At 37.9% G+C, this 14,300-nt stretch overlaps 1 protein-coding gene across 13 annotated transcripts in view; it reads left to right on the forward strand.

Moving 5' to 3' along the window:
• The window catches only part of STAU1 (staufen double-stranded RNA binding protein 1), a 90,885-nt gene that overhangs the window by 34,068 nt on the left and 42,517 nt on the right, over positions 1-14,300 (forward strand). For 5 of the 13 annotated variants that reach the window (XM_081255331.1, XM_081255337.1, XM_081255338.1 and 2 more), the window contains exons 2-3: positions 6,574-6,639; positions 12,624-12,912. The exons of 4 other annotated variants lie outside the window; for them this stretch is intronic. In XM_081255331.1, coding sequence (XP_081111457.1) covers positions 12,708-12,912 — 205 coding nt within the window. In that variant the 5' untranslated portion in view covers positions 6,574-6,639; positions 12,624-12,707. The remainder of the gene's footprint in view (positions 1-6,573; positions 6,640-12,623; positions 12,913-14,300) is intronic. 4 more of the 13 variants (XM_081255339.1, XM_081255342.1, XM_081255333.1 and 1 more) reach the window with 1 other exon arrangement.

Below are 14,300 nucleotides of genomic sequence, written 5' to 3' on the forward strand. Positions count from 1 at the left end.
TTGACCAAGTTTTATTTATGCCATTCCAAAAATATAATTTGTAGGTTAGAGGTTGAACCATGAGAAGACATGTTATTTGCTATGGTTGTTTTCCCCCAACATTTTGTTAAGAAAAATTTCACACACATAAGAAAGTTTAAAGAATTTCAGTGTACACTTCTATGTTTACCACCTACTTTCTGCCATTATTTTACTGTATTTGCTTTATTACATGTCTATTCCATCTGTCCATCTCTTTTAATTCATTAATCCATTTTATTTTTCAATACATTTCCAAGTAAATTATAACATTAGCACACAGCATGCATATCTACCACAGTTAATTTTATTTATTTTTTTATAACTTTTTTTAACATCCTTTTTAAACATAATTAATTAATTAATTAATTAATTAATTTTGGACTGCATTGGGTCTTCGTTGCTGCGTGCGGGCTTCTCATTGCAGTGGCTTCTCTTGTTGCGGAGCACAGGCTCCAGGCACGTGTACTTCGGTAGTTGTGGCTCGCGGGCCCTAAAGCGCAGGCCCAGCAGCCATGGCGCACGGGCTTACCAGGGCTCATGGGCTTAGTTGCTCTGCCACATGTGGGATCTTCCCGGACCAGGACTCGAACCCGTGTCGCCTGCATTGGCAGGCGGATTCTTAACCACTGCGTCACCAGGGAAGCCGGCACCACAGTTAATTTTAAAGTGAGACAGTTCTACAGGATATTCCTAAATCTTTAAAAGCCAAGAGCTTTGTTGACTTTTGTTTCCAATTTTACTTTGATTACAGAACTCTTTGCTGTTTATTTTATTTTTTAAATTTTATTTATTCGTTTATTTATGTACCTATTTATTTATCTATCTTTGTTTACTTATCTATTTATATATCTATTTATCTGTCTTTTTATCTATTTATGTATCTGTTTATTTACCTATTTATTTATCTATTTATCCATTCATTCATTCATTCATGCTGCGTCCTGAGGCATGTGGAACTTCCCTGGCTAGGGATCAAACCTGTGTCCCCTGCAGTGGAAGCACCAGTCTTAACCACTGGACCACCAGGGAAGTCCCAGAACTCTTTGCTTTTTAAAGGAAATTGTTTAAAGAACTTTTTGCACCAAGCTGTGCTTACCTACGAATCACGTATTATGAAGTTTGAATAATGTTGATCAAATCCTTTCTTCTCACATAAGGAGATAATAAGATTATAAATATGCAGCTATGTTGATCTTAACAAATGCCACTAGATGGATGGCTTGGATATGTTTTGCTGACAGCTTAATGCTCTGAACTAAAAAACTTTACCAAAGAGAATCATTTATTTTAATAAAATGGTAAAATGAGGAAATTACTGCAGATAGCTTATTTATTTTTAAAAATATTTACATTCCAGGCTTCCCTGGTGGCGCAGTGGTTGAGAGTCCGCCTGCCGATGCAGGGGACACGAGTTCATACCCCAGTCCGGGAAGATCCCATGTGCCGCGGAGCCTGCACGTCCGGAGCCTGTGCTCCGCAATGGGAGAGGCCACAGCAGTGAGAGGCCTGCATACCACAAAATAAATAAATAAATAAAATATTTACATTCCTATAGTAGTGAATAAGGTTGATGTAAAGTGATTTATGTCACCAGATTAATGGAGGTAGAAACAAATTCTCTTCAGACTTAATTATATTTTCTGGAATAACACATGTTCAATTATTTGTTAAAGGAATATATTCGGGGGCTGCCTCAAAGTAATTTACTGAAAGCAAAAGTAGAAAAATCTATCCAAGAATGTGTTTGCTTTCAATTAAAAATTAGTCTTCTAAATATTAAATCTGTAACCCATCTGCTTCTGTTTAATCTGGAATCTAATTTGGAAAAATGTGATGACTTTGTGAGTTTATAACAGTAATGGAAGCAAAACAGATAATTGTATTATAATAGAGAGGTAATAATTGTCCTAGAGGCTTTTAGAAATGTCTGCTGGACTACAAAGTCTAAGGAAATCTATTTAAGTGCCCTGGGGTCTTTTCCCAAAATGAAAATGTTTGCTCTTCAGATTGTCTCTGTATTTGAAGTAGTGTTAGAATTGGTTGCCCAGTGAGTGTGGGTTGATTTTAGTCAGAATGTCCTCTATTTCCATTTTAAATGGTTTTTGTTTTACAAGTGGTGTGTAACTATAAGTTTATATTTGTAGATGTTTATGTGACTGAGGACAGGATCAGTGAATCTGCTGGATAATAATATTTGCTAGTATTGATTAAACTCTTAACATGTGCCAGGTTAGGATTACAGGGTGAGAGTTATTTGATGGAGCAAAGGAATCTGAAAGGTCTGATTGAATTTATCTAATAATATAAAAGCTGCTGTTCACCGAGCTCTTCCTTTGTGCCAGAGGTTGAAGTGGATGCTTTGTGTTGTATTTCTGTTACTCCCCAATGTCTTTGCAAAGGAAGGGCCGTAATAGCTGAGGTGCTGAGGCCCATCTGGGAGGCCAAGTAACTGGAGTTGGGTCCTGAGCTCTTTCCACTGAAGCACAACGTGTCTCTAATTATTCTCAGGTGCTTTTTGTTTAGAGTAATTTGTTCTGCGTGTCACCAGTGCTTTCTCCCCAGTTCTCCCACCCACCACAGTTAGGATGAATTTTGTTCGCTAGGATTTCAGACCAATTTGGAAAAAAGTCTGGCTCAGTAGTTCTCAGTCTTTTAAATGAATGCTGTTCATCATTTCCTTGAAATAGTTTGAAGATTTTCAGTTTCCTTGTTTGTTGTGACAGATTACTATAGTCAAATTAAACTAAAACTTTTAAGCTGTTTCAAAGGTTGGGGGTGGGGCTTAGAGGTAAATGGGGATGAGGATGTTTCATTAGCCTTTGTGTTGAAGGATGCTGTCCCCTAAATTATTGCTATAATCCTTCATGAAGTTTATTGAAAATGATTTATTAACTGTAGACAAGGTTGTTGCCAAGAAAATCAGTTTTTTATTTTTAATATATAAATTTATTTATTTATTTGTTTAATTTATTTGGCTGCATTGGGTTTTTGTTGCTGCGCGTGAGCTTTCTCTAGTTGCGGCGAGTGGGGGCTACTCTTCGTTGCGGTGCGTGGGCTTATTGCGGTGGTTTCTCTTCTTGTGGAGCACGGGCTCTAGAGCGCAGGCTCAGTAGTTGTGGCGCACCGGCTTAGTTGCTCCGCGGCATGTGGGATCTTCCTGGACCAGAGCTTGAACCCGTGTCCCCTTCATTGGCAGGTGGATTCTTAGCCATTGAGCCACCAGGGAAGTCTGAAAATTAGTTTCTTTAGAATCATATTATTCTGCTTTACTGGAAATGAGTTAACTAAGCCTCTAATTAACTTTATAGGGTTGTTGCCCTGTTTGCTTCCCAGCCATTTTTAAATTTATTTATTTATTTATTTTTGGCCGCGTTGGGTCTTTGTTGCTGTGTGCCGGCTTTCTCTAGTTGTGTCAGGAGGGGGCTACTCTTCATTGCGGTGCATGGGCTTCTCATTGTGGTGTCTCTAGGCACGCAGGCTTCAGTAGTTGCGGCACGTGGGCTCTGGGGTGCGTGGGCTTAGTTGCTCTGCCGCGTGTGGGATCTTCCCCGACCAGGGATCAAACCCGTGTCCCCTGCGTTGGCAGGCAGATTCTTAACCACTGCGCCACCAGGGCAACCCTTATGGCTAGTCTTAAAAGGCTAGATCACTGAAATTAAATGTGCCTTTGGATTTGGGGTTATGAGTTTGGATTTGGTATATGAGTTTCCATTCTGTGTTTAACCCCAACCAAGGCATAAGTGTGTCTCATTAATCATGAAAAGGTGTTGGAAATGTGTCTTTTCTGGGAATGAAATAAGTAGATAATCCTTCTTAAGGTGTTACTATATTAGCTCCTCTCAGGCATGAGCTTTATGATCTACCTAGATCTTGTCTGATTCTCGCACATTTTTGCTCTTTTGAGGTCCATGCTTTCTATAGATTAAAATTAACTAAGACATGAATTTTCTACCCTTTTAGATTCCATCCTGATATGAATAGGACCATTGTCTGCCAGTGCCATTGTGATTTGATACAAAATGCAAGGCAGTCCTTTCCTCTGTTAGTAGATAATTTATATGTAATGATAAGTCTGATTATTCCTGGAGGCTTACATTCTTTGTTGCACAGTTTAACCTGCTCATTGAGGCTCCATGACCCTTTACCTAGATGACAGTCAAATGTAGTCAGGTAAATAAGTTTCCTTTTGCTTTGTGATAGAGTGAACCTTTACAGTCTGGAACATTTAGAGGACGACTGCCAAGGAACTATTTTCCCTGTTAACTCAGAATTTATTAAGCACCAAACATAAAAAAGAATAAAGTAAAAAAAATTTTTTGGAGGGGACGAGGTTCTTCTTAAGTTTGCTACATGTTTTTTTTCTTTCTTAAATAGTGTGTTTTGAACATAATTTATTAATATTGGTTACTGTGTACCCTAAGAAAGTGTTTATTAGCTAACTTTGTCGTAGTTTATAAGCATTTCACCTGCATTACCAGTTCATGCACCCAAGAATAATATGATTATTGTTTGTTAATCATATGAAATTGGTGGTGGTAACCCTATTTGATATATTAAAAGGTTGAAGTCTACAGAGTAAGTTGCTCAGGGTAGTTCAGCTGAGCCCCTGAGTTGGCACCCAAACTCAGATCCCCAGTCGAGAGTTTTCTCTACCTCACCCACACAGCCATGTCATAGCTTGTTTGCCCTTATCCTAATCAGTGTCTTGCAGCCAGGGGGCCTTTTATGTTCTTTTGTGTCATCTTTAGTTATGAGGTAATGTGTATTATAAATGATGTTACTACTAATTAAAATGCCACTGTGAAGTACTTATTTAAGTTTGTGTTGGAGTCAAGGTTATTCCTATACAAATGTGAATTCCATGAGGACAGGGACTACATCTTATTTGTGTACTCCTCTCTCCCCAGTGCCCAGAATAGTGCCTACTGTTTAGTAGGTGTTCAGTAATTATTTGTTGAGTGAATAAAGCAATGAATTTAATTCACTCTCTTGTGTTCTAGTGTGCTTCTTGAGTGGGAAAGAAAGGGAGTTGGGCTTATCCCATAGTCTTTCTTCTCTGCTGCTGCTTGGAGTAAGTAAGTGGTATAAAGATACACTGGTAGTAATCATGATGGCTTTGGAAATGGTTGGGGATTAAAAAAAAAAGTTTGCTCATGGAAGTGTGAATGTGTATATGAGTCTCAGCTATCACCTGTGTTGTGTTGAGATGTTTGAAATCCATGGGGTTGTAGACTACTGTTTTTCTCCTCCCTCCCCCTTTTTTTCTTTGCTGTTAAGTTGTTAGCAGTTGTTTCTCACTTTTGTCTGATTCTAGCACCTCCTTTTTAACATTTTATTTTTTTAACTTCAGGTTTGGGCTAGAAAACTAGATAACCAAACCTACCACAAGCGTTCAGCATAGATTTAGATGAGCTTGAATTGAGGGAAGCCCACACTGGCAAAAAGCATGGCCTCTATTAGGTGGTCTTAGACATTTGTTTGGGCTGTGCAGAGGCCTTTTCATTTTCCATTCATGCTAGTCTTTTGAATGGGTGAGATTGTGGAACAATAGGGTTCTAGATTGGAGAATTGTTAGTATAGTGTACTATTTACAGAAAGAAGTTGGGTTGTTAAAATACTGTAGAACCAATTAAAGCTCATGATTTTATTTCTGAAATTATTTGGACAGTGAACAGCTACTTTTTATTGTTTACTAAGTCACAGTAGCAGTGTGAAATTGAAATGAGCAAAATTACTTTATGTTGTAAAAACGCAAAAAGCATCTCAAGGTAAAGAATTCTATTTGTTACTGACTACTGCCAGTTTACAGAAGGGGTGCCTCTAGATAAATGAGACCTGAGAGTTTGAGAGTTAAACTCTTATGTCATCTGAAATCCAGTTCTAAAGAATGATTATGATTTGGATTTGCTAGAGGTAATGTGCTTTTTCATATTTTGCAGTTTAATATAAGAATATTTATGTACAAGTTCCTTTTTGTAAACTTTCCCATGTAATTGTATTTGCATCACCAAGCATATGGTAAGGACATTTATGAATAAAATATTTAATCAGGAGTTAAAGGCTGCAAATTTAAAAATCAGGCTTGTGTGATTGGACAGTATATGATGTCCAGTTCCTTTCTTTTTTTTGGCCATGCCATGCAGCTTGCAGGATCTTAGTTCCCCGACCAGGGATTGAACCCACGCCCTCAGCAGTGAAAGCTCGGAGTCCTAACCATTGGAACGCCAGGGAGTTCCCTCCAGTTCCTTTCTAAAAAATTAACTCCGAGGTATTCATAGTTCTCTTAGCAGGAAGTAATTAAGATTTAAAAAGGAAATTTTTACTGTCTCATATGTTTGTGTCTCTGCAAAGCACTTTTTACCCAGTTAGTTCCCAGGCACTCGTTTCTTTTGTAGACTCTACAGTGTGCTGCTTCAAGCCATGACATCATGCTTTCAGAAACTTCCTTCCCTACTTGTAAATTTTAGGTTTCCCCAAAACTTTAGCAATATATATCTTCATTTTCAGAAAAAGATCTACTCTAGTCAACTACTATTGTTTCTTATCTTCCAGGAGTTTCCCAACCACTTAACCTCTCTGAACCAAAACAACATTGTTGCTGGAGCACTTGTTTTTAAGGTACGCATAACTTGGCTCTGTAATTTCAGGCCTGTTCAAAATCTGTAATGTTTTTGAATTCTTCAATGATTTGTGTGGAAAATGACTTTTACTTCTGGCTATAGTATTAGAGAAACAAGAAATTTTATGCAGTTTGGTTTCTTTTTACTCTTGGGATTTAATTAGAAAGTCAATACAGGGAAAATTGTTGGCAAGAATGTAAAACCTTCTAGCCAGCACTGCCATACACTTTAAATGTAGAGATGTGAACATTTACCACTGAAGTGTTGTGAAACATAACTCGGTCAGTAGCATCCTGGTCATAGAAGCTTTTGTAGTTTGCCTTTGATTTCACAGATTGCTTATGTTAAACTTGGTTTTCAAACTTGTGGAACTAATTCCACATTGTTTTTTGTTGTGAATGAAAACAAGTTCCATTTACCACTGACTGCTTGTGATCATCTCGACCAAAAAAGTTTTACTGTAAGAGTGTTGAGGATTTTACAGTCCTTTGTCAGGACACTGCAAGCATTGACACTGCTTTGTGTTTTTTAGCACTTTCCCTCTAAGGGCTGAAAGCACATGATCATACCCTATCTCTGAGGTGGTAATTAATAGACAAGTTAACCCTTGCTTTCTTTGGGAATAAGGAAATTGATGCATAAGGAATTTAGAGAAGTTATACAAAACTCAAGGAATGGATTTGCACTCATCACACTGAATTCGTGTAATGCTTTTCTTTTCAAAGGACTGAGTAACTGTTACCAGTGCCTCAGGATTCCATCAGTGTTTTAGCTCTCAGATTGCTACAACTGAGGCTTTGTCAAAGAGTCTATTACAGAGTGCTTTGGGGAAACTGAGGCAGCAAGCAGTGGGTTGGCAAGAGTTGGGCATATAATTGCTATCTGAGTTGGGGGTAGAACTGAAAGCCACAACTCAGAAGTTTGACCTGATTTAACACTGTTTGTTGCTACTTAGCAGCAAGGCTGGTTTCTACTTAGATGGCACATGGCTACAGACCACAATTTTTTTTCTTTGAAAGAAAAGACAGTTAAGTGTATTGAACCAAGCTCCTTCTTATTCAAGAATATGTTACACAGTCTTACTTTTAACAATCACCAGCAAATCACAAACAGATACTCATTTTGATTTAAAAACACTTCCATTTTGGGAATTCTCTGGCGGTCCAGTGGTTAGAACTCTGCGCTTTCACTACCGAGGGTCTGGGTTCAGTCCCTGCTTGGGTACCTAAGATCCTGCAAGCTGCACGGCATGGCCAAAAAAAAAAAAAAAAACCCAAACTTCCATGTTTACAAAAATAATAAGTGTTTGTGTTGAGTTACTTTTAAGAAGTTCTCCTGGGGAATGGAGGAGGGGAACTTGATAACGTTTCAAACCTAGAAAAGAAAATAAGGTTTGCAGCTTGTTAGGCTGCAGAGGTAAATTTTTTTTTTTTCCCCTTTAGTGCACGGTATGGTGTGATGGTTTTTCTATGATGAACAATAATGAATTCTCTTTTAGGAAGTATTTCTTTAAATGGACCACCTAATGGTTACATCTGTGTGGAAAGAAAATCCTCCATTGCCCACTTGGCATTGGGCCAAGTGTGAGGGGGGCTGCAGTCAGTCACTTGTATTGGATGCAAAGGTCTTGAACAGTCTGGGTTGTTTCCAGGCATTATTTTTGGCTCATTTTATTGTCTTGCGAGTGATTGTGCCTCATCATGGCTTTTTGTCCTCTGTCTTTCTCTTGAGCACCAAGTACATTGTGGTCTTTTTTTTTTCTTTTAAGTAGTTTGGTCGTATTTCTTTTCAAGAACCTTTTATTATTGTGTGATTTGATATATGGGCCTGCTGTTGGACATTATTTGCTTGACGTTGACATTGTCTTTTTGGAAATGATTATGTAGGATGATAGTGATTGCCATGTTTCTGTACTTGTGGTTGCCCTGCCTGCAGGTGTTTGGAGTCAGTGAATTGCTGTTTCCAGGGGGCAGGAGATGGTGGATGCTGGTAGGGGGAGGTGAAGGTAGGGTGGTATAGTGGTGGGGGAGTGAGTTCACTTGCAGAAAACATAACCACATTGCAGCTAGAAAGATGTATTGGACAGGGATCTTGGAAGTAAGCGTTGGATGTAAGGGAATGATATGGGTATTTTAGGTGTATTTCAAGGCTTTTTTAGGAAAAGTGGTTTATTCTTTAACTTTTTGTTGTTGTTGACAAAGTTTCTCTGAGAGTGAAGCCTCTCAGAAGCTATAGAGAACAGATTAATAGACGTACAGTTGGTTGCTTAAAGAGCTCTTGTGTCTTTGAGGAAAAGTTTAACAAGTAGTTTCTAGCACTTGAGAATGTACAATCTGCCATTAAAGGGTTCACATGTAGTAGATGCTTAATAAATTTTTGCTGAATAGTGAATAAATATATCCTAAAATTGCTGTTGGTACTGTTAATGTTCTGTCATGGTGAGGAACTGGAATATTCCTTTGTATCTGTGTACCCATACTATATAAGATATAATAAAGAAGAGAAGGGGAGATATTTCGTGCAATGTTTTGGCTATCTTAAAAGCTTGTTCAGAATTGGGATGACTTTCTTATTCCCTCCCTCCCTCCTTTCCTTCCTTCCTGTTTTTTAAAAACACATCTTGTTTGGAAACATCACTTATTACAAAGGGGAATGATGTGTTGATTGCACAAAAGTATAGATACTTCATTATGTCATGTGTAAATCCAGATAAAAATTAGATATTAAAAATGATCTTCCCTAATTGCTGAAGTAGGTATTTCATACTGCAACAATTTAACAATCTGTTAGTTGAAAGTGATTAGGACTAAGTAGTATTGTAGGTGTTTCTTTAAACTGTTTCTAGAAGGATCTGCCTTTTTGGGTATTAAATCTTTCAGACTGTGCGCTCAGTATGACCCAGTCTTGGTAGATTCATTGCTGAGTTAGGAATATGCATTTTGTGCCTGATCACTTTTTAGCACATCATGTACAATTTAAAAAAATGCTTTTATAGAGGTACCCATAATTATCATCTCACCCCTTATAATGTCGTAGTTCTTATATGTACTCCACAAATTTAGGATTTGAGAACAGGATGAAAATGCTTTCTTGAGTTGGTTTCTCAAGCTCTTCAAATAGGAAAAAACCCAGGAGATGAAAGGTTCTCGTCTGTGCTGGAGGCAGGGAAATAGCACAACACGGGCTTAACAGTCAAGGTGTTTCCAACGCTGGGGAAAACTGGAGTCTCTGTGTTTCAAACTTTTCAACCTAATTTTACTGTGTGTGAAATATTGTTCTTCTGTAAGAAGATTCTAATAAAGCATTTTAATCTCTTTTAAGTCCCTAATTTATCTGATGGAAAACAATCCTTAAAGACAGGTGTAAAGGAAAAGATAAGTTTTCATTTAAGGATTTAATCTCAGTATGGAGCACTGTTGAGCAACAGGTTCTAAATTTATACAGAAGTAATAACGCTGAAATTCTGTGATTCCCCTGAATGCTTCTGTGAACTATATAGATAGCAGTAATGAAAAACTTTATTTGTTCTTTGAATTATGTGAGTAAACCATGTATTTCCCCCCATTTATACCTATGATAGCTGCCTGGCTTCTCTTAGGGGAGGAGCATCTGTTTGGGTAGAATATTAGCATCAATGTTTTAGAGCCTTTTGAGATGAAAAGGGGGTTTTCTTTTCCTGTCTGAGAATATAAACTGCTTAATACATTAGTAAGGTTTTATTTTGTGGATTCGTATTATATATGTACTAGAAATAGCATGCTTGCCCCTCTACCCACTAGATACTAATAGGTTCTGCCATCCCCCAAATGTGACAACCAAATAATGGCTCCAGATATTGTCAAATGTCTTTGGGGAGCAAAATTGCCCCCTCTTTAGAACTACTGCTTCAGATTCTCTTTTCAGGCTTAAAGACACATAGAAATGTTAAATTAGTAAATGACTAAAAATGAGTACTGGTTGTTGAATTTTTATTGGTCATATTGGAAATTAAAAATTTGTAAAATACAGAGCCTTATTTAGGAGGGTTTAAAAATTTTTTTATTTGCAGTTCTGAGCTACTGCTTTCAATCAGTTGTTTTAAAGACATAACTCCTCCAGGTGTACCTGGGGTTAACATTTTTGGGGCAGTTTTAATTAATAACTTGTTTGTTCCCTTTCTCAACTTCTAGAAAACCTATGAATTTATGTCTGTGACTGGAAATGCTGGCAGTGGGCCTGCTGTAGAGAACATTAGCCAAAAGAGATCCCCTTGGGCCCCGCCCTTTCTAAATTTAGTTCATTCAGTCTCAGACTCTCAAGAGCCACCCAGGGCAGAGTTGGGTTGTTCCTTCTAGATGCAGGTAGACTCTGGAGCAAACACTTTGCTTTTGGCTTATGTGTTGACCTGTGACCTATGGTTGGTGTTGTGAAGTTGTGAGTATACTCTTTAGAAAAATGCCCTCAAGACAGAGTTCAGAAAGAGAGGGAGAGAGTGAATAAAAGAAGGAGGAGGAAGATTGAGAGAGAAATGTTTATATTTTGGCAGCTGAATGAAATAAGAACAATGAAACAAGGTCATAGCTGACTTCTGAAAGGTTCTGGACTTGTTTCTTGACACTGGCAACTTATCTGCTAAGACCATTACCTAGATCTTCAGTGCATCTCCTCTGTTATTTTGTTCTGATTTCAAAAGTAAGCAAGGAACAACTGCAATATTGGAGAATTTTGTTGTATAAGGTAATGTTTATGCCTCTATTAACCAAAGTCATAGTTCAGCTGAGGTTTGTTTTTGTTTTTTGTCTTGTTTTGAACTTTGTAGTCCTTTTTGCTCTCAGCAAGAGAGGGTGTGCCAGGACTCCTCAAGTAACTTAATTGCTCTGGTCATTCGTCTCTTTCTAGAGGTCCAGCCTTAATTAAAAATCATTTTGAGACTTAAAAAAAAATAAAGTAACAAAAATTACTCTATAATAGAACTTCTAATTTGTTAGCTTGCTGGTTTCTGCTTTGGTTGGCTTTTTCTATTCCTTGTTGCTTACTGATTATTTTTGAGTACTTTTGATTTGCTTAAACATTTTCAGCTTTTTGAACTATGACTATGAAAATGAGCAGAACTGTCCTTATTTTTGACTTGTGAAGAAATTTAAATATATTTAGGATTAATGCCTTTGGAACTTACAAGATGCAGTAAACAATCTCTGCTCTGCAGGCTCTACCCCCGCAAGCCACACTAGTAAAATCGTCTGTCTGAAATCTGTTCCTCTCTTCTTCATCTTCTCCGCTTTTGCTTTTAATGATAGAAATACTATAGAATGTTCTTTGCTATTCAAATTATTTCTCAGGATCATGAGCATTGATGTGGGTGCAGCAATTCTTGTTTGGGATCTGTAAATAAATGAGACTATCTCAAACAAACCTTGTAGGAAAACAAAGAGATCTTTTACCATCATAAGGAAAAAGAAAAAGGAAAAGTGAGGAATTCTTCTCTTTCTTCAGTCAATGTAAAGGAAAGCTCTGAGGTTGCCAATCTGAGCATATGGCCCTAAAATGGAATCAGTGTTTACATTCACCTGTTAATGGTGTTAGAAACCCAGTTTGCTTTCAGTTTCTTATCATTTTGAAACCAGAAACCTTTACCATATCCCATATACAATGGGAAACCTCTTCATATTTTTTAATTTGCATTTTTGAATATAAGCTATAGTTTATAATTCTTAATATTGAACAATAAATATTATCATACCATGCCGATTCTCTTTGTAAAATGAACATGCGCAGGGCATGTGGGTGTTGTAAGTCATTTAAAAACACTATGAGAAATTCACAAGGCTAGTGAACCTTACTGTATACCAAGGAGAGACACATTTCTAATACATCAACATAGCTACGTACTAAACGGGGCTATTATCATACTTCAGTAGGTGACACCAATTTTGACTGAATATTGGCAATTACATATCTCCTCTATAATTTATCTTTTTATTTTCTTTCCCTTACAACTTTCAGGTAGAACTTTAGACTTCATAGCACTGAATTAACCTGCACTGAAAGCTGTTTACCTGCAGTTGTTCACTTTTGTTGAAAGTGACCATGTCTCAAGTTCAAGTGCAAGTTCAGAACCCATCTGCCGCTCTCTCAGGGAGCCAAATACTGAACAAGAACCAGTCTCTTCTCTCACAGCCTTTGATGAGTATTCCTTCTACTACTAGCTCTCTGCCCTCTGAAAATGCAGGTAGACCTATTCAAAACTCTGCTTTACCCTCTGCATCTATTACATCCACCAGTGCAGCTGCAGGTAAGCGTATGACTCCAAGTGTCTTCTGTTTCAAATGTTTTCTTAGCCTGTTTTCTGATCTGATAAGTAGATTGCAGATGTAGGGAGCTCTCACAGACATTTACCTTCAAGAAGCAGAAGAAAGTATACCACCCACGCTTCTTTATCCCAGATATAGAACACACTTGGTTGTATATTGGGTTGATGGAGGCCTTTGACAGACGATTTCAAAGTGTAAGAAAGAAAATTAGAAACTAAACTATAAAGGCTTGTCTATTATAAAGTGGTAGCTGGCAGAAAGAATTGAACAGTAAATACCACTTTGGATATTCATTGTTATATGGGAAAATTCTGCTTTTATAATTATTTCCCAGAATTGATTTGTAGGTGTAAGCCTCCTTTTTGGATGTCTATAAGATTTTTCCCAAGCAAGGGGGCAGGCAGATTTATTGGAAAGCAAAAGAGTGTGTTGGCATTTGATAATTTTTATTTTGAATAAGTAAGTTTAAATTGAGATTCCAGAGGTGGCTAAGAAATCATAGTGAGGACCAATTAGAAATTGAACAAAGAAGCAGAGATTTTTTAATTTTTTTTTTTGCGGTAGGCGGGCCTCTCACTGTTGTGGCCTCTCCCGATGTGGAGCACAGGCTCCAGACACGCAGGCTCAGCGGCCATGGCTCACGGGCCCAGCCTCTCCGCGGCATGTGGGATCTTCCCGGACTGGGGCACAAGCCCGTGTCTCCTGCATCGGCAGGCAGACTCTCAACCACTGCGCCACCAGGGAAGCCCAGAAGCAGAGATTTTTAAAAAAGAAATAAGTTTAGAAGCATTCAAATTTAAATATTAGGAAAAATGAAATAAATGTGCTCATTGATCAGGAAAGACTTGAAACCTCTGGGAAAAAAACCCTAAAAACAATATTCTGCTCCCCAAACCTCCCCTTCCCCCAAGTTGCAAAACCAATTAAATGGGGTGTCAGCATAGGTGTCTCTATACTAGAGTCACCTAATAACAAATTCTTTTCGACCTTAAGCCTGACAGTTTCCCTTGCATTTCCTCCTCTTCCTTCATCGTCTCATTTCCTTTACTTTGTAAATCTGTTCTTAGAGTGTTAGCTTGTCCCACTCTCAGCAGCATGGCATCTATCATGCAGCTACCTCTAGACTTCCTTGGACCGGCTCACCAAATAGCATTCTTGACTTGTCATGGTCCCCTAGAGATTCAGTGTTCCCCATATTTGCCATTTGAATACCATCTTAATAGGAAATGGCACAGACTATTTCAGTCCTCTGGGATTTATTGCTTTTTCTTCTAATGTGTTCTTATATCCACATTTTATTGACTTTATAAAACTCCCACCCACCAAGGCCATTTTATTTTACTTACAATTATTAGAAATAGATATGGTC

This window comes from Mesoplodon bidens, assembly GCF_964165515.1.
Source record: "Mesoplodon bidens genome assembly, chromosome: 15".
Classification (NCBI taxonomy): domain Eukaryota; kingdom Metazoa; phylum Chordata; class Mammalia; order Artiodactyla; family Ziphiidae; genus Mesoplodon; species Mesoplodon bidens.